Source organism: Anas platyrhynchos, chromosome W, assembly GCF_047663525.1.
Source record: "Anas platyrhynchos isolate ZD024472 breed Pekin duck chromosome W, IASCAAS_PekinDuck_T2T, whole genome shotgun sequence".
Taxonomy (NCBI): domain Eukaryota; kingdom Metazoa; phylum Chordata; class Aves; order Anseriformes; family Anatidae; genus Anas; species Anas platyrhynchos.
This window is the reverse complement of record NC_092620.1, coordinates 4,642,539-4,664,377: the sequence shown is the minus strand read 5'-3', so window position 1 is coordinate 4,664,377 and position 21,839 is coordinate 4,642,539. Positions and strand designations below refer to the sequence as shown.

General features: G+C 44.8%; 1 protein-coding gene across 1 annotated transcript in view; it reads right to left on the bottom strand.

The window, feature by feature from the left end:
• Window positions 1–6,541: 6,541 nt before the first annotated feature.
• The window catches only part of LOC140000542 (uncharacterized), a 232,439-nt gene continuing 217,141 nt past the window's right edge, over window positions 6,542–21,839 (bottom strand). Inside the window, exon 2 of the mRNA XM_072030534.1 lies at window positions 6,542–8,951. Within this exon, the coding sequence (XP_071886635.1) occupies window positions 6,940–8,951 (2,012 nt within the window). The 3' untranslated portion in view covers window positions 6,542–6,939. The remainder of the gene's footprint in view (window positions 8,952–21,839) is intronic.

Here is a 21,839-nt window from a genome sequence, read left to right as displayed (position 1 = left end):
AGCTATGAGAGAAAGATATCCCCATAAGGAAGATATTGTATATCACATAGGCAAGTGGACCACTATAGATAAAGGTCTCCAGCATCTGCGGGAATTAGCTGTGCGGGAGATGATTTATAGTGATTTGGACAATGCCCAGACACCTCAAGACCCCGATGAAGTCCAGTGCACAACATCCATGTGGCATAAATTTGTGCGGAGTGCACCATCAGCACATGCCAGTACCCTGGCAGCAATTCGCTGGGACGAGGGGATGTGACCAACAATGTATGATGTGTCCTGCCAGCTTCAACAATATGAAGACAAAAAATAAAACCACTGTATTGGACTTTCGGAGGGCTGACTTTGGGCTGCTCAGGACACTAGTTGGTGGAATCCCTTGGGAGGCGGTTCTGAAGGGCAGAGGGGTCCAGGAAGGCTGGGCGCTCTTCAAGAGGGAAATCTTAATGGCGCAGGAGCGGTCTGTTCCCATGTGCCCAAAGATGAGCCAGCGGGGAAGAAGACCAGCCTGGCTCAACAGGGAACTCTGGCTTGAGCTTAGGAGAAAAAAGAGGGTTTATAATCTTTGGAAAAGTGGGCAGGCCACTAGGGAGGACTATAAGGATGTAGCGAGGCTGTGCAGGGACAAAATTAGGAAGGCCAAAGCTCGTCTGGAACTCAATCTGGCTACTGCCGTTAAAGATAACAAAAAACGTTTTTATAAATACATCAACACAAAAAGGAGGACTAAGGAGAATCTCCATCCTTTACTGGATGCAGGGGGAAACTTAGTTACAAGAGATGAGGAAAAGGCGGAGGTGCTCAATGCCTTCTTTGCCTCAGTCTTTAGCGGCAATACCGGTTGTTCTCTGGATACCCAGTACCCTGAGCTGGTGGAAGGGGATGGGGAGCAGGATGTGGCCCTCACCATCCACGAAGAACTGGTTGGTGACCTGCTATGGCACTTGGATGTGCACAAGTCGATGGGGCCGGATGGGATCCACCCAAGGGTACTGAGAGAACTGGCAGAGGAGCTGGCCAAGCCCCTATCCATCATTTATCAGCAGTCCTGGCTATCGGGGGAGGTCCCAGCTGACTGACGGCTAGCAAATGTGACGCCCATCTACAAGAAGGGCCGGAGGGCTGACCCAGGGAACTACAGGCCTGTCAGTTTGACCTCAGTACCAGGGAAGCTCATGGAGCAGATCCTCTTGAGAGTCATCATGCGGCACTTGAAGGGCAAGCAGGCAATCAGGCCCAGTCAGCATGGGTTTATGGAAGGCAGGTCCTGCTTCATGAACCTGATCTCCTTCTATGACAAAGTGACGCGCTGGGTGGACGAGGGAAAGGCTGTGGATGTGGTCTACCTTGACTTCAGCAAGGCTTTTGACACCGTCTCCCACAGCATTCTCCTCAAGAAACTGGCTGCTCTTGGCTTGGACTGGCGCACGCTTCGTTGGGTTAGAAACTGGCTGGATAGCCGGGCCCAAAGAGTCGTGGTAAATGGAGTCAAGTCCAGTTGGAGGCCAGTCACTAGTGGCGTCCCCCAGGGCTCGGTGCTGGGGCCGGTCCTCTGTAATATATTCACCAATGATCTGGACGAGGGCATCGAGTGCACCCTCAGTAAGTTTGCAGATGACACCAAGCTAGGCGCATGTGTCGATCTGCTCGAGGGTAGGAAGGCTCTGCAGGAGGATCTGGATAGGCTGCACCGATGGGCTGAGGTCAACTGCATGAGGTTCAACAAGGCCAAGTGCCGGGTCCTGCACCTGGGGCGCAATAACCCCAAGCAGAGCTACAGGCTGGGAGATGAGTGGTTGGAGAGCTGCCAGGCAGAGAAGGACCTGGGAGTGATGGTGGACAGTCGGCTGAATATGAGCCAGCAGTGTGCTCAGGTGGCCAAGAAGGCCAACAGCATCCTGGCTTGTATCAGAAACAGTGTGACCAGCAGGGCTAGGGAGGTGATCGTCCCCCTGTACTCGGCTCTGGTGAGGCCGCACCTCGAGTACTGTGTTTAGTTTTGGGCCCCTCGCTACAAGAAGGACATCGAGGTGCTTGAGCGGGTCCAGAGAAGGGCGACGAAGCTGGTGAGGGGCCTGGAGAACAAGTCCTACGAGGAGCGGATGAAGGAGCTGGGCTTGTTCAGCCTGGAGAAGAGGAGGCTCAGGGGCGACCTTATTGCTCTCTACAGATACCTTAAAGGAGGCTGTAGTGAGGTGGGGGTTGGCCTGTTCTCCCACGTGCCTGGTAACAGGACGAGGGGGAATGGGCTAAAGTTGCGCCAGGGGAGTTTTAGGTTAGATGTTAGGAAGAACTTCTTTACTGAAAGGGTTGTTAGGCACTGGAACAGGCTGCCCAGGGAGGTGGTGGAGTCACCATCCCTGGAAGTCTTCAAAAGACATTTAGATGTAGAGCTTAGGGATATGGTTTAGTGGGGACTGTTAGTGTTAGGTTAGAGGTTGGACTCGATGATCTTGAGGTCTCTTCCAACCTAGAAATTCTGTGATTCTGTGACAATCTCTCTGCTCCGCTACAGTCCTGTGTCTCAGCTGTGGAAAAACTGTCTAAAGGACTTGACAAGCTCGTGGAACGAGTATATTCCCCCTCATTTAGACAGAGTGATACTTCAGCCATTAAGAATCAGCATTCGCCTGCTCAAGAGAGAGAGTACCCAAGACGTACACCACGTGGCACCTTGTGGTTTTTTCTACGTGACCATGGGGAAGATATGAGCAAATGGGATGGTGTACCTACTTCAACCCTAGCTGCTCGGGTACGTGAACTGAAAGGAAATACAGCAGCAAGAAGAGGGGCTCCTAAGAGAAATGCTGCTCCAGTTTCTATTGGGCAGTTCCCCAGAGGCAGTAGAAGAGCTGATGTTATTCTTGACCCTGATGAAGAGACCTCTACCTCTCATTTGCAAGAATTAAGTGGCAGACGCTCCAGCCAGGACTAGAGGGGCCCTGCCTCTGGCCAGGTAGAGAAGAGGGATAACCGGATTTATTGGACTGTGTGGATCCAATGGCCTGGCACATCAGAACCACAAGAATACAAAGCTTTAGTGGACACTGGCGCACAATGTACCTTAATGCCATCAGGCTACCAAGGGACAGAACTCACCTGTATCTCTGGAGTGACAGGGGGATCCCAACAACTATCTGTACTGGAAGCTGAAGTGAGTCTAACTGGGAATGAGTGGCAAAAGCATCCCATTGTGACTGGCCCAGAGGCTCCATGCATCCTTGGCATAGACTTGGCATAAAACCACCACATATGGATCTAATGCTTAAAAGATTTACACATTTTAGACGAAGTCAAGTGAAAACTTTTCTGTTTCTGGTTCCTTGATGGTGACAATACATTAGAAATATACTATTGCCATTACAGTGTCATTTGCTTGAGTAGGCAAATGTAAGAAAAGTGTGACTGATGATTTTCCCTCCTCATAGCTGCAGAATACGTAAGTTGCACTTCTGTATGAAATGGAGAAGTGCAACTGCATAAGATTTTTAGGAAAGGTGACTTTAGCTTCTATTCTACATTCATTTCAGCCATAACAGCATAATAGCAAGTGAAAGATTTTCCAGCTCAGTCAAGTGCTGCTCCATCACTGTTCTGTAATAAACCGTGTCAGATTCATTTTCACATGGCTGTAGACATCAAGAGCCTAATGACATTCAGAACTGCTTGTCCTATTGCAGATTTCCTCTCCCATTTATGTTTCCTTGTAGATATATTGAAAAGACTGACTAGTAATGATTCCTTGCATGTCACATGCTAAAGAAAGCAACAATAAAAATATAAATAAATAAATAAATATTGCTTAAATCAATATATATGTCATTTCATAACCTGCATTAGTAAAATACTTCTTTTGCAAATTCACTTTGCTTCACTTTGCTCTTGCCAGCTTATGTGTGAAAGGAGGTCAGAATGCCCTGATGAATCTGAGCTTCTTCCTAGGAAGCATAAGTTTTGGGTTTGTTTCCACTTCTACCAGTTATATCTGTGGACTTGGACTATTTTCAGTTGTAAGATGACTACCATCTATAAACATAGTAAGTTATATATAATGTAGTATATACTACAGACATCTGTCTGTCCTTTATCCTCCCTTCTCCCTGTTGTCAACATCAGGATTTTGAAGTAATCAGCAAAGGAGGCAGACAAGGAGACATAAAGACTACATGATTCAAGGCTGACTATGCTATAGGGATGGTAATGAAGTACTTGCACAAATTAATCTGGCTTCCAGCTACATCCTCTTCTTTTACTCCAATAACAGGACTTTATTTCAAATAGATGTATGAACAATTTGTGAACTTTCTTTAAAAACATGACCAAAACCCATCAACAATGCACAGATAACACATACCATTAAGACTTATGCTTCACTACTATTACAAGCTATTATAATAACATACCTCTCTCCATACTTTACAGAATGAATCTCAACTACTGTTAATACAGTTTCTTCCTTGCTCCACATATTTATGGCTCCACGTTTCATGCTAAGAGCATTATCTTGTGCTTTTCATGCCATTTATACCTTTTGTTGGGCTGCTGTCATTAAGACTGTCTCATTAAAGCATGTCTGTTGTAAACACCTCTTAGAAAGAAAACTGTTGCTATTCATGGTTTTAAAGAAAAGGAAAAAAAAAAAAGGATTAACAGTTTTTAATATTACAAAAAAGTATTTTAAAAGAAGCCACAGAAGAGGCTTTTATTTCACTTATGTTAGTCAAAATTGGTTTAAATTTGGAAAAGATGTCATTTTGACAAGGCATTAGTCATGAAAGAAAGTGATGAGAGAGAGTGAATACTCCTTAGGTACTCAAAGTGATGGATGACCACTTCCTATATGTATAGGAAAGCATCTTATACCTCTGTGACTTGTTCTCTTGGTACCTCGAGATTAGATCAAAGTCAGTCAGTCCCTGGTCAAAAGCTTAGACAATGAAATTTTTCTAACAAATATTTCCTGAAGAAATCCAAAAGAGTGAAGGACAGAAATTAGATATAGTGCATTAAAAAAAAAAAAAATAAAGCCACTGACAAGTTAAAAGATACACAGTTCTGAATGTCTTTAACACATCAGTAAATGAAAACAATAAATACGACAGTTAGTACAACAGATCAGACTTTGACAGCTAGAAAACTTTCATTACAAATAGTGATGAATATTAATAAAGTAGCATGAAAATAACATGCATTTCTGTGGTGGTTTTACCCAGCTGGGCAGATGAACTCCACCACTGAAACATGGAATTAGAAATTAGAGAGCAATTGATTAAGAATGAGTATGTGCTGTATTTGCGATGCACTGTGCCTGTGCTGCACTTAGACCTCCAGATAACAGGAGCCCCTCGGACCCTGAGAACCAGATCAAAACAACCTCATGGTTCAGACTTCAACCAAGGGGTCTGAGATAAGGAGGACTGCTCACAAAGGGACAAGATAAAGAATGTCAAACATGAAAGGCCTTGAGATAACAGGAGCCCCTTGGACCCCAAGAACCAGATCAAAACAACCTTATGGCCCAGATTGTGACCAAGGCCTCAGAGAGCATGCACAAAGAGATGAGGTGAAAAGTTCAACCCTGATGAAGACATCTTACTTCATCCCCACGACCTTCAGAGCCCACCACCACAAAGCACTGTGCAAGCGCAGACAAGAGGAATTTATGGAAATGACTTCTTGTAGCTAATTTTAATACTAAGCGGGGAACTTCTGCTCTGTGCCTGGAGCACCTCCTACCCTCCTGCACTGACCTTGGTGGTTGCAAGGCTGGTTCTCACTCCTCTCTCCAAGCTGCTACTGCACATTGTTTCTTCCCCTTTCTTAAATCTGCTATCCCAGAGGCACAACCAGCATCGCTCATGGCTCGGCTCTGGCCAGCAGCGCATCCCTTTTTGGAGCTGGCTCTGCTCTGACATGGGCCAGGTTCTGGGCTCTTCTCACAGAGGTCAACCCTGCAGCCCCTCACTACTAAACCCTTGCAATGTAAACACGATACACTGAGCTACTTGTGTTTATAAAAGAGAGAAAATATAAAGGCATTATGAACAAGAACAAGAAGGGCAATTGCATTTTGGTATGTGACTTGTTCAATAACAAAAACTCTTTAAATCAGCATAAATTTGTGTAAAATATGATGCTATTGTGTTACTGTAATTTACTGACATGTACAAAGTGCTTTGAGACAAATTAGGACTAAAACCAACCAAACAAACAAAAAGCTATGAACTATTTTCAAATATTTTATATCCACTCTGTACATGAATGTCTCCTTGAAATAGCTGAAGTTCTGATAAGGCATAACAAAAATAAAAATCTGTATAACATGTATGAAGAAAATATATGAGATTATGTCTTTAACGGAATAAAGGAGAATGAAAAAAAAATCTCTTCTGTTGTAACTCTCAACTTTGTTGTATCTCTCAGCAACTACAATCATGGGCAAAGCAGTCTCAGCTCAGGGAAGATTAATTTATTTCCAATTAATAAAAGAGTAGGACTGTTGCAGGAAGCACGGCTGAAAGCACAACAGACACCAGTAGAGTCAGATCATGCTCCTCCATTTTATTGCCCGAATAGCCTAACTTTTATAGAGAACTTAACAGGGGTGGACAGTGTTTCACACAAGATTATTGGTCAAAAGCACTCAGACAAACAACTGCAAGAAAACAACCCCACCTGCAAGAAAACAACCCCTTTGTGATTAGCAGTCACATAGACCTTGTCCTTGAAGCCAGCTACTGGTAACAATATTTTTCTGAGTTCCTCAATTGGGCGATGTGGGAACACTGTCATGGGAACTTCTCATAGTTGCCCTGGTAGCTTGGTTTGCTCAGCTACAGCAAGCCATGGGATTTTTGCTGTTTCAAGAAATCCCTCAACAATTCCCCCTTCTTCTTTTGAGCAAACCAAGCCCGACACAGCAGTTTTACAAGTGACTCTTTAGCTATACTTACAACACACAACGATGATTACCACCACCATAAACCAAATCCTTAATCCCCTTGTGACTAAACCCAGCAACCATCTACACCTTGTTTCAAACAAGTCAGTGAACCATTGATTGAAAGGATTGATACCATACTGAATCTTTCTCATATGCTCTTTCAGGAAAGTAATGGATTTGTGAATTGACTCATTATGATCAGAAAGGTTTAAACAGTACATTCCCTTAAAGTCCTCACACCCATTCCTTTGAGCCAAAAGCAAGATGTCAATAGCAGCTTGATCCTGTAAAAGCAGATGTCGCAGACTATTTTGATCTGGTAACATCTCCTCAAGTATCTCTGTCGTGGCATAGGCTTGCCTCTTGGCCCAGCATTCCAATTTTTCTAAGTTGTTACGTGCGGCCGCAGATGCCACTCCAGGCACTGGAATTGCTAATGCCGCTCTAGCTGCAACCCCACACAATTCAACATTATCATTGCAATCCGATGCAAGCAATGCCCATTTTTGTCTGGTGATCTCACGCAACTGTAGCAAGCTAGGAGCAAATACAATGAGTTTATCTAAGTAACATGGACATCTGACAGCATTTGCAGGGATACCATGCCAGGCCCCATCCCCACAAATCAGAAGCACATCAGGAGGCAAGGCCAAAGCTGCACAATTGTTCCAAACACTGTAGTTGTTACCCCTTGTCTCCATGCTACAAACCCCTAAACCATGCTTAGCAGCGTCATTGTAATCACAGGTGTTACTTGTGTTTTTGTACCAGTATGGCCCTTTCCCGGTTCCTGTAGCAGGATTCACCTGATAGCCACGGCTACGTTCACATTTGTAGCCACCTTTCAGGTTGATACAGATTTGACTACAGATACCAGGGTTTTGACATTCATCAATATCTCCACAGTTTCTCTTGTCTACAAACTCAAACCCAGCTGGACAGTCACATTCATGTATGTTGCATTCCTTCAGGGGCTCATCACCCCAGTCCTTGCAGTCTCTCTGCTGGTTACACACTTTATTGGTATCTATGCATTCTCCACTTCTGCACTTGAATTTGCCAGGTCCTGAGCACTGAATAACATCGTTACAGTTTGCTTCATCAGTGCCATCCAGACAGTCTCTCACACCACTGCACTGCCTTCTTCCGTGGACACAGTTCCCATCTACACATCTGAACTGGTCTGGCCTGCAGGCCTGAGAAGGGCAGTTAATTTCATCACTTCCATCCTTGCAATCAGGATCTCTGTTACAGTCTTTTTCACCATCACATTTCCAGGACACCAGGATACACTGGGTTGACTGAGGACCACAGCTGATTTCATTTACCTGGCATGTTCTCATATAACACAGATCAGCACTCTCATCAGACCCATTTTCACAGTCCGGATCCCCATCACACTGCCATCTGTTTGGCACACACTGACCACTGTTGCACACAAAGTCAGATTCAGCACACGTCTTCTTCACACAAGCACTCTCATCACTGCTGTCTGAGCAGTCTTCACATTTTGCTCTAGCACTGTCGGCAGCAGTGCACAGGCAGGTGAGGGCGAGCAGCAGGCAGAATGCCCCACAGCGCGGCAGTGCCTGCCGCCGCCCTGCACCTATGTCACTTATACTACTCCTATTACCCGTGCTAGTAGTGTCAGTGGCATCCTCCTGGTACCGTTTCTGTCTTTGCCGCCCCTTAGTCTCCCCCTTTTCTTTTTGCCACTGACCATTCACCACAAATGGATAAGACACATGAGTACTAGTTAGGAAAGAGAGTGTAACGTCTGCTATACGGCTGCAGGCAGTGCCAGCTGCAATCCTAGAAGCTGTTTGTGAACGAGCCTGCCGGTGGTCATTTGGCAGTGTAATCTGCGTCTCTGCACTCCTGCCCTGCAATAGAGCTAAATCGTCATTAATAGTCCGTAGAATGAGGCAACCCCACGGAATGTTATCCAGAAACATAGTTATAACACCGATCTGGGGACGAATAGTCTTTTTTGCATTGCAAGATAAACCTCTTATAAAAAGAATGCCAAAGAGAAGCAGCACAGCCGCCGCTGCCTCCATGGTTACGTCAGACAGGCTGCAGGGTCCTGATGTCCGCCCCTCTGCTCTGTGCCGACTCGCCACACGGTGAGGGTCGGCTGCCGTTGTCCACTGATGCCTCTGGTCTCCCGTAGCAGCTCGATCTCGGATGTCCCGCATCACACCGTGATCACGTCAATTTCCCGCGGCCCTCCGCAATTCCACGTCCCGCCGCAACTCCGTTTCCCGCGGCCCTCCGCAATTCCACGTCCCGCCGCAACTCTGTTTCCCGCGGCCCTCCGCAATTCCACGTCTCGCCGCAACTCCGTTTCCCGCGGCCCTCCGCAATTCCACGTCTCGCCGCAACTCTGTTTCCCGCGGCCCTCCGCAATTCCACGTCTCGCCGCAACTCTGTTTCCCGCGGCCCTCCGCAATTCCACGTCTCGCCGCAACTCCGTTTACCCGCAGCCCTCCGCAATTCCACGTCTCGCCGCAACTCTGTTTCCCGCGGCCCTCCGCAATTCCACGTCTCGCCGCAACTCCGTTTACCCGCGGCCCTCCGCAATTCCACGTCTCGCCGCAACTCTGTTTCCCGCGGCCCTCCGCAATTCCACGTCTCGCCGCAACTCCGTTTACCCGCAGCCCTCCGCAATTCCACGTCTCGCCGCAACTCTGTTTCCCGCGGCCCTCCGCAATTCCACGTCCCGCCGCAACTCTATTTCCCGCGGCCCTCCGCAATTCCACGTCTCGCCGCAACTCTGTTTCCCGCGGCCCTCCGCAATTCCACGTCCCGCCGCAACTCCGTTTACCCGCGGCCCTCCGCAATTCCACGTCCCGCCGCAACTCTGTTTCCCGCGGCCCTCCGCAATTCCACGTCCCGCCGCAAAAACCCCGTTTCCCACCGTTTTCACGCGTCTCTCAGCGGGAGTACCGCGTCTCACCGTGAGGCCTGTGTACCGTGTTTCCGGGCCGGTGTCCGGTCTGCTCAAGCGCCGGTCGGATGGGCGCTCCGAAGTCCCGACGGCGCGGCGAGATCGCGGCGCCGCTGGTCCCGGCGCCGCCGGTCCCGGCGCCGCTGGTCTCCTGGTCTACCTGCGTTCGGATGTGCCGGTGCCGCTGGTGTCCCGCTGCGCTGCGATGTTTGCCCCGGCGCCGCTGCGATGTCCGTGCTCGGCTGCGATGTCTGCTCCGGTGCTGCGATGTCCTGCTCCTGTGCGATGTCTGTTCAGGTCCTGTTCAGGTCTCCCGCTGCGATGTCCTGTTCAGGCCCTGTTCAGGTCTCAGCCTGTTCGGGCGCCATATGTTGCAGGAAGCACGGCCGAAAGCACAACAGACACCAGTAGAGTCAGATCATGCTCCTCCATTTTATTGCCCGAATAGCCTAACTTTTATAGAGAACTTAACAGGGGTGGACAGTGTTTCACACAAGATTATTGGTCAAAAGCACTCAGACAAACAACTGCAAGAAAACAACCCCACCTGCAAGAAAACAACCCCTTTGTGATTAGCAGTCACATAGACCTTGTCCTTGAAGCCAGCTACTGGTAACAATATTTTTCTGAGTTCCTCAATTGGGCGATGTGGGAACACTGTCATGGGAACTTCTCATAGTTGCCCTGGTAGCTTGGTTTGCTCAGCTACAGCAAGCCATGGGATTTTTGCTGTTTCAAGAAATCCCTCAACATAGGACAGTGAGAACTAAAAACATACTAAAAACACCTTCCCTCCACTTTTCTTTCCAGGTACAACTTCACTCCTGATCCTTCAACCTCCTCCCCACCCTGCATTGTTCAGGGTGATGGTGAATGAGGACTGTGGTCGGTCCATAATGTTTTGCCATTGTTGCTCTGTCATTGTCACACTCCTACTCTGTCAGGGAGTCCCTCTCACAGAGCGCCATCCTTCATGAACTGATCCCATGTCGGTCCTTCCCACAGGCTGCAGTTCTTCAAGAATTGATCTTACATGGATCCATACCACAGGGTGCAGTCCTTCAGAAACAGATTGCTCCAGCATGCGTCCACCATGAACTCACCATGGGCTGCAGCTCCTGTCACACCATCTGCTCCTGCATGGGTTCTCTGCAGGCTGCAGCTTCCTTCAGGCCATATCCAACTGCTCTAGCATGGGGTCCTCCATGGGCTGTAGCGTGGATATCTGCTCTGACATGGTACACTATACAGCCCTTTCTGACTATAGTTTAACTAAACCATCCATTTAAATTCACTTGAATAGAATATCCTTAAATCATATAAGAGCAAACCTGCATGAACAAAAAATGAAGAGATTGTACTTCCCTTACCAATGACAAATTTGCCAGTCTCTCTATCATAAATGAAGCAATTTTAATGAGATGTGAATGCCATTCCAGCAGATTATCACAGAATCACAGAATTTCTAGGTTGGAAGAGACCTCAAGATCATCGAGTACAACCTCTGACCTAACACTAACAAGTCCTCCACTAAACCATATCCCTAAGCTCAACATCTAAACGTCTTTTAAAGACCTCTAGGGATGGTGACTCCACCACCTCCCTGGGCAGCCCATTCCAATGCCTAACAACCCTTTTGGTAAAGAAGTTCTTCCTAAGATCCAACCTAAAACTCCCCTGGTGCAACTTAAGCCCATTCCCCCTCGTCCTGTCACCAGGCACGTGGGAGAACAGACCAACCCCCACCTCTCTACAGCCTCCTTTAAGGTACCTGTAGAGAGCAATAAGGTCGCCCCTGAGCCTCCTTTTCTCCAGGCTGAACAAGCCCAGCTCCCTCAGCTGCTCCTCGTAGGACTTGTTCTCCAGACCCCTCACCAGCTTTGTCACCCTTCTCTGGACTATAACATCAGCAGATCTGAAAATGCTATAGCTGAAACATTCCTAAAATTACTCATACAATTTCTTTGTGCTTTGTAAAAGACAAATATTGACTGCAAGTTGGCAAAAGACTTGCATATTTTTCTGATAATGAAAAAATAAACTTTATCCAAAGAACTTAGAGTTAAACTGCCATTGACTTTGCTTTCAGTTCAGCTACCGTCAGTGTGGCTGAAGCAATAGTGACATTTTTACTGTTTTATGCAACAGAAGTAATACTGTAGGGCATCTACTCCATAGTACAGATGCGTGGGTGGGGATGACAATAGTCCCTGGGTGAATGAAGGTAAGTTTTAATTTCTTGTCTCTTTGTTGTTTATTTCCCCTACCATACTGTAGAGGTGATGATACCAGTTTCCTTTAGAATGCAAAGAGCTCTGTTCATGTAAAAGTTGAATGCGTACAACGCATCTGCACAAAAGCCACCACATTAAGTGTGAAACCTTGTCTGATAATACCCTTACAAATGATTCCCATAATTCCCTTGTTTTATTATTTTCAAAACTTCCTTTTTTACTGTTGGAAAAGGTCACGTGCACTCTCTGGTAAATGTGATGTAAATTCTCTAGGACAGCATGCATCCTACCTCCTCTCTGTAAAACATCTTCAGTAATTCATTCAAAATACTAACATCACCATATCCATTTTTCCTATATTCAAATTGTAAGAGTTGAGTTTCCGATTTGTTCGGTATGGGATTGCTGACTGAAGGCTGTTACTAAATGAGGCAATCCTGAGCCCTTGAATGACAACATACTTCTTCCAAATAAATAAATAAAAGTAAATGTGATTTGAGGAAGTAATTTCATAGATTCTTTATGCATTATTCTTAATTTAAGATGGAGATTTAATATACCAAAACATTTGGAAACCCCCTAAACGTTGTTCTAAATAGTTTTAGGATGGGTATGGGTTATCTGTTGAGCTGTACAGGACTCCTTTCATTATCTCAGGAAAATAATATATATACTTGTTCATTGTCACCTGTTGAAGAATAAGGCAATGAAGACAAAATATATTGCCAGTTCTATTGTGGTCCATGTGTAAGTATACAATGATTTATGAATGGAAGAGGAGAGGAAAATGCAAGTGGATTGGGAATTCAAACTGTGTTTATTGTTACCTTGATGATAAACTTAAATTTTCCTGATTTCTGTTAGCACAATAGGGTGCAGGGAAGGTGAGAAAAGAAAAAGTAAGGAAGAAGACTTTTGAAAGAGGAAGAATAAAACTTCATTTATAATATTTCTAATTCCCCAAAAGTGCTGCCTTTCAATGGTAGCTTTCTTATGCAAGTTTTTTTTCTCACATTTTAAATACAAAATTTCAGTGATATAACTTTTAAGTGGTAATGGCTCAATTTTTCCTTCACCAAAATATTAAATGGGATAGTATTATTAGTGACTTACATTGGTTCCCAAAATTTTAGCTTGAAACGAAGGAAGAGAAGCTCTAAACAAGTGAATATATTTCTTTGCCTAAAGATAGAGAGAGGCACATTGGGTGGGGTTTCAAGTCAGGTAATGATGGTGTTTCTCAGCTGTGTAATGGAGCATGATAAAGTCTCTCACAGTAATCATCAACCCTAGCTGTCTTGCTAGACATGCTGAAAGTGATTCCAAAGTTTAGAAATGAATTGCTTAGCATACGTGGAAGAAAAATAATGCAACCAACTGTGAGTTATTTTGAAACTGAATATTGTGCAAGGCTGAAACAAAAACCCAAAAAGACATTTTGTGCGATGTGAACATCAGCTCTGTTGTTGGACTGCTGCATTGCAACCACTACTGCAGCTCTGTTGGGCAGGTGTAGAAGACAGTCAGCGAGAGTCACAGTTATTTTATGGATGTAATTAAAATACAAAGAAGCAGAAGAAACTCCCCACAGTTCAGGTGGAAAAAGTTAGAGACCTGCTGCTCCACCTGGACTATCACAAGATGAGGGGGCCAGATGGAATCCACCTGCTGGTGCTGAGGGAGTTGGCAGATATGATTGTTGGGCCACTTTCCATCATCTATCAACGGTCATAGTCATCTGGGAAGGTCCCAGATGACTGGAGACTTGCTAATGTGACACCCATCTATAAGAAGGGTTGTAAGGAGGACCCAGGGAACTATAGGCCTGTCAGCCAGACCTCAGTGCCAGCAAAAGTGGTGAAACAGGTCATCTTGAATGCAATCACACGGCATATGCAGGACAACTGGGGTCCAATCATCATGGGTTCATGAAAGGCAAGTCCTGCCCGACCAGCCTCATCTCCTTCTACAACTGGGTGACCCACCTGGTAGGTGACAGAAAGGCTGTTGATGTAGTCTGCCTAGACTTCAGCAAGGCCTTTGACACGGTCTCCCACAGTATTCTCCTGGAGAAGCTGGCAGCCCATGGCTTGCACAGGTACCCTCTTTGAGGGGTTAAAAACTGGCTGGGCAGCTGTGCCTAGACAGTGGAGGTGAACGGAGTGAAATCCAGTTGGCAACCAGTCACCAGTGGTGTTCTCCAGGGCTTGATGTTGGGGCCCAGATTCTTTAAGGTCTTTACTGATGATTTGGACGAGGGAATTAAGTGCATCCTCAGTAAGTTTGCAGACGACACCAAGTTGGGGGGAAGTGTCCATCTGCCAGAGGGTAGGAAGGTCCTGCAGAGGGACCTGGACAGGATGGGTAGATGGACAGAGGCCAGTGGGATGAGGGTCAACATGGCTGAGTGCTGGGTCCTGCACTTTGGTCACAACAACCCCATGCAATGCTACAGGCTTGGGGGAGAGTAGCTGGAAAGCTGTGCAGAGAAAATGATCTGGGGGTGCTGATTGATGCTTGCCAGAACAGGAACCAGCAGTATGTCTAGGTGGCCAAGAAGGCCAACGGCATCCTGGCTTGTGTCAGGAATAGTATAGCCAGCAGCACCAGGGAGGTGATTGTCCCCCTTGTGTTCTGCTCTGGTGAGGCCACACCTTGAGTACTGTGTTCAGTTTTGGGCCCCTCACTGCAAAAAAATCATCAAGGTCCTGGAACATGTCTAGAGAAAGGCTATGAAGCTGATGAAGGGCCTGGAACACAAGTCCTATGAGTAGCAGCTGAGGGAACTGGGGTTGTTTAGTCTGGAGAAGAGGAGGCTTAGGGGAGACCTTATTGCTCTCTGCAACTACCTAAAAGGGATTTGGGGGGAGCTGCCTCTTCTTGCAGATAACCAGAAATAGGACAAGAGGGAATTGCCTCAGGTTGTGTCAGGGAAGGTTTAGGTTGGAGATTAGGAGACATTAATTTTCAAAAAGAGTAGACAGGCATTGGAACAGATTGCCCAGGGAGGTGGTGGTGTCACCGCCCCTGGGGGTGTTTAAGGAATTGTTGGGCTTAGTGCTTGGGAACATGGTTTTAGTGAGTGACATTGACAGTAAGGGGATGGTTGGACCACATGATCTTGGAGGTCTTTTCCAACTGTAATGATTCTATTATTCTATGATTCTGAGGTTTAGATCATTATTCTAAGGCAGTCATGACTCATCTATTTGCAGGTCACAAACGTCTGCTTCACTGGACACAGACTGAGAGACATCTCTGCCTTAAGTCCTTGCAAGGGGAAAGTAAACTGATGACCAGCCCTGAGTTGATGGACTTGACTGATTCAGAAGAGAACAGAGAAAGAGAGAGAGAGAGAAAGAAAGAAAGGAAAAAAGGAAGAAGGAAGAAAGCAAGAAAGGGAAAGAAAGGTAGAAAGAAAGAGGGAAGGAAAAACTAACACCAAAAATAAACAAACAAAAAAATGCAGATATTGATCATAGCGTGCAAAAGCCACACAAGTATTCATTTTAGTATTCCAGCCCGTAATCATGTAAATTGTAGCTGAATTAATTAAAACACAACTAAAGTACAGAATAAAAGCACTATTGGAAATTAAAAAAATAATAATAGTAAAAAAAAAAAACATCATAATAATAAAAGATAAAATCTACAGCTACTTGTATATCAGCTATTCAATTGAATGCCCATCTATCAAGTTAGCACCAAAAAAAAAAAAAAAAAAATCTGAGAGTAAAAAGAGTTCGGATTGAATTAAAGAAATTATAAAAGAGAAAGATGAGAGTGACTCCAGCATCTAGTGTTACAGTGTACAATAAACTGATTTGGGTCTCTGTTGATAGTAACAGAAGTATTGGGAAAATAAAAAAAGTGATGGGAAAATGGTTCAGTAGCTGCAAAAGAAGGCTTGCAGCAAAATTCTGTCAATTGAAAAGGCAATAATGGGAAAGCAAGTCTCTAACAGAAAAGAAAAGGTGTCAGCTTAAAATAACTTTCTTTTAACGCTTGGAAATCATTGTTTTGTATACATAGGCTCTGATAATGCATTAGGGCATACTGCCATTGGTATTGTGAAATATGTTCATTTGATTCGTGTCAATATGGAACAATGCTAAGGCCTCATAATGAAATGTGACCTTGTGTCTTATGTACCCTTGTATAAATAACCACAAGTCCAAGAGAAACAGAGTGGTTAGTGTATATAGTTCTTGTATCTTGCAAAAGAAGGGTCTAGCAGTTCGTGTCGATAGAGGGTTTGAAGGGTAAACCTTGAGACTCGGGTCTGGGAGATAAGAGAATAGGGGGGAGTTTTTTAAGATAACTGCTGACTATTGCACGAGACACAACTTTCTGACATCTGGCCCAGAGACTACTAAATAAGGAGAGGGGGGGAAGCTGAAGAACGACCAAAGGACAAAGCCTAGGAGGAAGACTACAAGCCTTCCCAAATCTCCCCTTTCTTTATTAATATCAACCATTTTCTCGACACAAATTACCACTCCATATATAACATTTATAACAGATGAGAAAGGTTTAATTAAAGGGAAAGGGAATGGGGAGAAAAAAAAGAAACAAAAGAAACAATAAGTCCTCGCGGAAGCACAGAGAGAGGGAAAAAAAACATATTCTCTACTTCCCATCAACGAGCGATGTTCGGCCACGTCCTGGGAAGCAGGGCCTTAAAATGCGTAGTGGTTGTTCAGGAGGAACAGCCCCCTCCCCCACGAGAGCCCCCCTTTTTATTGCTGAGTGTGACATCAGGTGTTATGGAATATCCCTTTGGTTGGTTTAGGTCAGCTGCCCAGGCAATGTCCCCTCCCCATCACTTGCCCACCCCCAGCCTGCTGGCTCTTGGGGTCTTGGAAGGAGTCCTGATGCTGTGCCAGCACTATGCAGCAATAGACACAACACTGGAGTGATATCAGTGCTGTTCCAGCTACGAGTGCAGAGCACAGCACTGTGTGGGCTGCTGCAGGGAAAAGGTGACTCCAGCTCAGACAGACCCAACACAATGAGTAATATCCAAAACAAAGACCTTTTAAAGAAAGCCTCCTTGGGTGCATATTGGCACATTGGAAGGATATTGTTAGAACTGGGGGAACAGAAAGCAAGAGGACTTTCACTAAGTATTGCAATCAGTGGTGGCCACTATATAAGCTAAATGGCCACTTTATGGATCAATCCACTGTAACACTATCTTGCAATTAATGTTTTTGAGGAGAGAAGGAAAATAGGATGAAATGTAGTATACTGATATGTTGTTTCAGCATCATAGAGGGAAAAGGTGTGGACTTAAGTTGGCTCCTGACTGAGCCTTTGGTGTTGGCATGAGAAAAGTACAGGCTGGAGAAAGATAAAGGAAGTGTTAAAAGGGTTGTTGGTGGTGTTAAAGGTGTGGCATGTAATATTTAACAGCTGTTTGAAGTTGAATGAGCAGGGAAAGAGGATGTAGGAATGTTAATAGTTCTGCCTCAACAGGAGGCTGAGATCTCAAAATCACCAGTGTGAGCCCTCTGGGGCAGAGGGACCTTGATGGGTCCGGGAGAGAGTTGTCATGGAAACAGAAGATCAGCTAACTCTTAAAACAACTTGAGTTTATGAATGAGCTCAGATTGCCAATGGGACCACTCAGGGAACTGTTGATGATTGCATTCCCCTGACCGACCCCACACTGAGACCACAGTCACCCTGGAAATAATGAAAGATAAATGCCAAAATCTGGTTAAATTGGGAATTGAGAATCTGTTCCAACAAGGTCCAAAAGAAACCCCTATGGAATTTTTGGACCAACTTTGAAATGCATTGGGTTTTTTGAAATAGCAAAGCAAATTACACAACGTTGCTTAACTTGTCAGAAGATAAATAAGAAAGTGTTTGGACAAGCAGCCACGGGAGGGAGAAAAAACAGCTTCTTAGGTCTTTTGAGAAAGTACAAGTTGATTTCACTGAATTTCCCAAAGTAGAGCGGATAAAATATCTATTGATAATAGTAGATCATTTAACACAATGGGTAGAAGCTTATCCCGTAACACGAACTACGGCACAAATGGTGGTAAAAATTCTATTGGAACACCTGATACCTAGATATGGGATAATCCAGTACATTGATTCTGATCAGGGCACATACTTTACTTCTAAAATAATAAAATTATTATGTCAATCATTAGGTATTCAGTGGGAATAGCACACTCTGTGGCACCGACAAAACTCAGGGAAAGTAGAAAGACTGAATCAAACAATAAAACAACAATTGGCTAAGTTAATGATCAAGACACAAATGCCCTGGACGAAATGCTTACCATTGGCACTTTTAAACATAAGAACTAAACCACACAGTGAGACCGGATTATCACCATATGAAACGTTATATGGTGTTATATATGGAGTGGTAATTCATGTTGAGAAAATGGTTGATATTAATAAAGAAGGGGGAGATTTGGGAATGTGGCCATGGGGGTTGGAAAGCCCTGTGGTTGAGATAACATTAGACTCTTAACGATGAGGCCATCAGGAATATAAAAGAGTTTAGAGGGAACAAAGAAGGGTGATTCAGGAGACTCCATGCAGTCTCCAATTTCCTGTTCTCCAGCTGGTCTCTTGTTCTCCAGCCATTAAGGCATGGATGTTTCTGGGTGTTTGCTGTTGTTGTTACATTCAAAGTTGTTTGACCAATGAAAAGTTGTTTTTGAAAAGAACTGCTGTGGAGAGAAGGGTATAAGAGGGGAGCCTGCCCTCAAGACGGAAAAAAAATAAAGATAAAAAAAGGCAATACGATGAAGTTACGTCATCAATAAAGAAGCAGGAAAAAGAAGTGAGGTGGAACAGGCTGGCAGAATGGAGACCAGGATGGGAACAGGCACTTTGATTTGCCTCATGAAGATAGGTTCGGCCAAACTCAGCAAACCGCTCAAAGAAGCTCATACTGAAAGTTGCTGGAAATGGGTGCACCAGAGCTGGAACGAAGCTCAAGCTGAGAGAAGCGGACCCGCGCACACAACTGCCTCTCGCTGGTAAGCAGTTGCACATTATGGGGAATCATACGTCCTTAGAAACAAAGACTGTTCTGGTAACCTTACAGCTTATTCTCCTTATTAACAATCGGACAGTTTATGATCCTGAAACATGGGACCAAATTGAGGTCAAGGTGTGGGACTCTGCAACTAAAAATGACAAGGTTGCAGTGGGATTGCTCGGCACCTGGCAAGCAGTCTCTGAGGCCTTAAAGAGCCCTGTGGGACCACAGTCAGAAACATGTGGTTTGCCAGACAGTGAGGGAGCTGTGGGCTCCTTTACTGATCCGACTGCTACGCCATGGGCCCCTCTGCTGCTACAGCCATTGAAGGCTTTTGCTGTTACACCCCCTGGTGACCTGAATGTGCCTTTTGACCCAGGCCTCATTGGCCTTGAAAAGGAGATGGATATGCTTTCCTTCAATATGGGAAGAACGGGATACATAAGGCCTGAAGACCAAGTTGCTTGACAACTTGGAGCGAGACATATTGTTCAAAAGGAATGGAAAATGGAGACTTGTTTGTAGTCAAGAAAAGGAATGGAAAATGGAGACTGTTAAGTCATGAAACTTAAAGGATTGTTTGTTACCTTTTCTGACTGTATAGGCATAGTTGGGTTTAGTATGTAAAAGCAATGTTCTGTATATTTAGAATGTTTGATGTTCGTGTGTGCATTTTGGTGGAGCGTGGACTCCCCGCACACCCAGCGCTGTTTACTTGCTTTTTATACCTTTTATAAATATTCCTTTTATAAATATTACTAAATTCAGATTTAGTTGAGACTTAATTTATAACAATGGTATGCCTTATTCTCAAGGGATGCCTCTAGGGAACAATGTAGTTGAGGATCGTAGTATCCAGAAATATATAATTATTATTGGAAGGAGATTAACACCAAACAACATCAAACACCACCTTTAGGATTTGCTATTCATAAGATACAACCAGGAGACAAGGTCTTAATAAACACCTGGAGGGAAGAATCACTGAACCCCCGATGGGAGGGACTGTACCTTGTTTTACTGACTACTGAAACAGCTGTGAGAACAGCAGAAAGGGGTTGGACCCACGCATCCAGAATAAAAGGACCAGTAACTACCGAAACTTGGAGGGTTGAGTCTGCTCCTGGGGAACTGAAACTCAAGCTAAAGAAGAACTAATATTCTGGCAACGAGGCTCTGCATGAATTAAGGATGCCAAATAAAGGGGACAAGCCTGAAGGGCGGAAAGAGAGAAGGCAAGACCCTCCGCTGTGGTGTGTATGGTCTACCGAGGGAGGCAACCCCTATGGGTATTGACTGCCAAGTGAGAAGGGCCTCGACCGGACTTCTCCCGCACTAAGGTCGGGTTGTCCCGAGAAAATAACATAAGAACCTTTTTTTTAAACCCATATAAAATTGTGATTAGTTTTCCAGGAGCTGGATCACCCTGACAGACTGAACAGTAACACAAGCCTGAATCGACCCTGAAAGCGGGCCCAACCCCTTGATTGAAGGCGTTTGCCTATTATGATCCAGCTATGTGGGCAGAAGACGGATCCTGGGGCTATAGGACCCCAATATATATACTTAATAGAATAATGAGGTTACAAGCTGTAATAGAAATAGTTGTAAATAAAACCGGAGATGCACTTGGATTAATTGCAAAGCAAAATACCAAGATGAGAACTGCTTTGGATTATTTACTAGCACAAGAAAGAGACGTCTGTGGAAAATTTAACCTTAGTAATTGTTGTTTAGAGATTGATGATGAAGGTGTTTCTTCCTAGTATCTGGTAGAATGCTATGTTTTGGCTTAGGATGAGAAGAGTGCTGATAACATGCTGATGTTTTAATTGTTGCAGAGCAGTGCTTACACCAAGCCAAGGACGTTTCAGCTTCTCGCTCTGTCCTGCCAGCGGGCAGGCTGGGGGTGCAAGAGCTGGGAGGAGGGACGGACTGCTTGGGGTTAGGGTGAGCATCGGACAGCAGATGGTGAGCAATTGCATTGTGCATCGCTTGTTTCATACACATTATTACTAGTAGTACTATTATTATCATTATTGTCATTATTATTATTGTTATTGTTATTTTCCTGTCTTTATCTCAACTCACAGGCTTCACTTTCCCGTTTCTCTCTCCCATCCCAGAGAGGGAGGGGGGGAGGTGAGTGAATGGCCGTGTGGTGTTTAGCTGCCCGCTGGGTTAAACCACAACAGAAAGAAAAGCTGTAAATGAACTTGTAAAAGAAATTAAGAAAATTGCACGTGTCCCAGTTCAAACTTGGAATGGAATCAATCTAAGAGGATTATGGGAGGGGGCTTTATGGGCAGTGATTGGTTTGCTAAAATAAGGATGGTTGTATTGGGGATATGTGGAGGATTGTTAATAATTCCATGTTTAATACCTTGTATTAGCAGACTAATACACTCGGTTATACAAGGAATGCAAATATCTGCGGTACCTGTTGTGGGAATAGAAATGTTGTTTTTGCAGAGTTACATTGTTTAGAGGGAAGGAATGTGGTACTGAGATATGCTTACAGTGATAAGAAAGCTTAGCAGGTGACCTTGTAAAATGCAGACAAACAGACTCCTTAGGACAATTAGGTGAAAATCATGGTGTCAAGTCAGATAAGTGAAGAAACATTACCACTTCAAAGAGTAAAAATGTCAAAAGAAATTTGAAATTTAACAGGCCGGCAACTGAAGGCCATGCATTGTT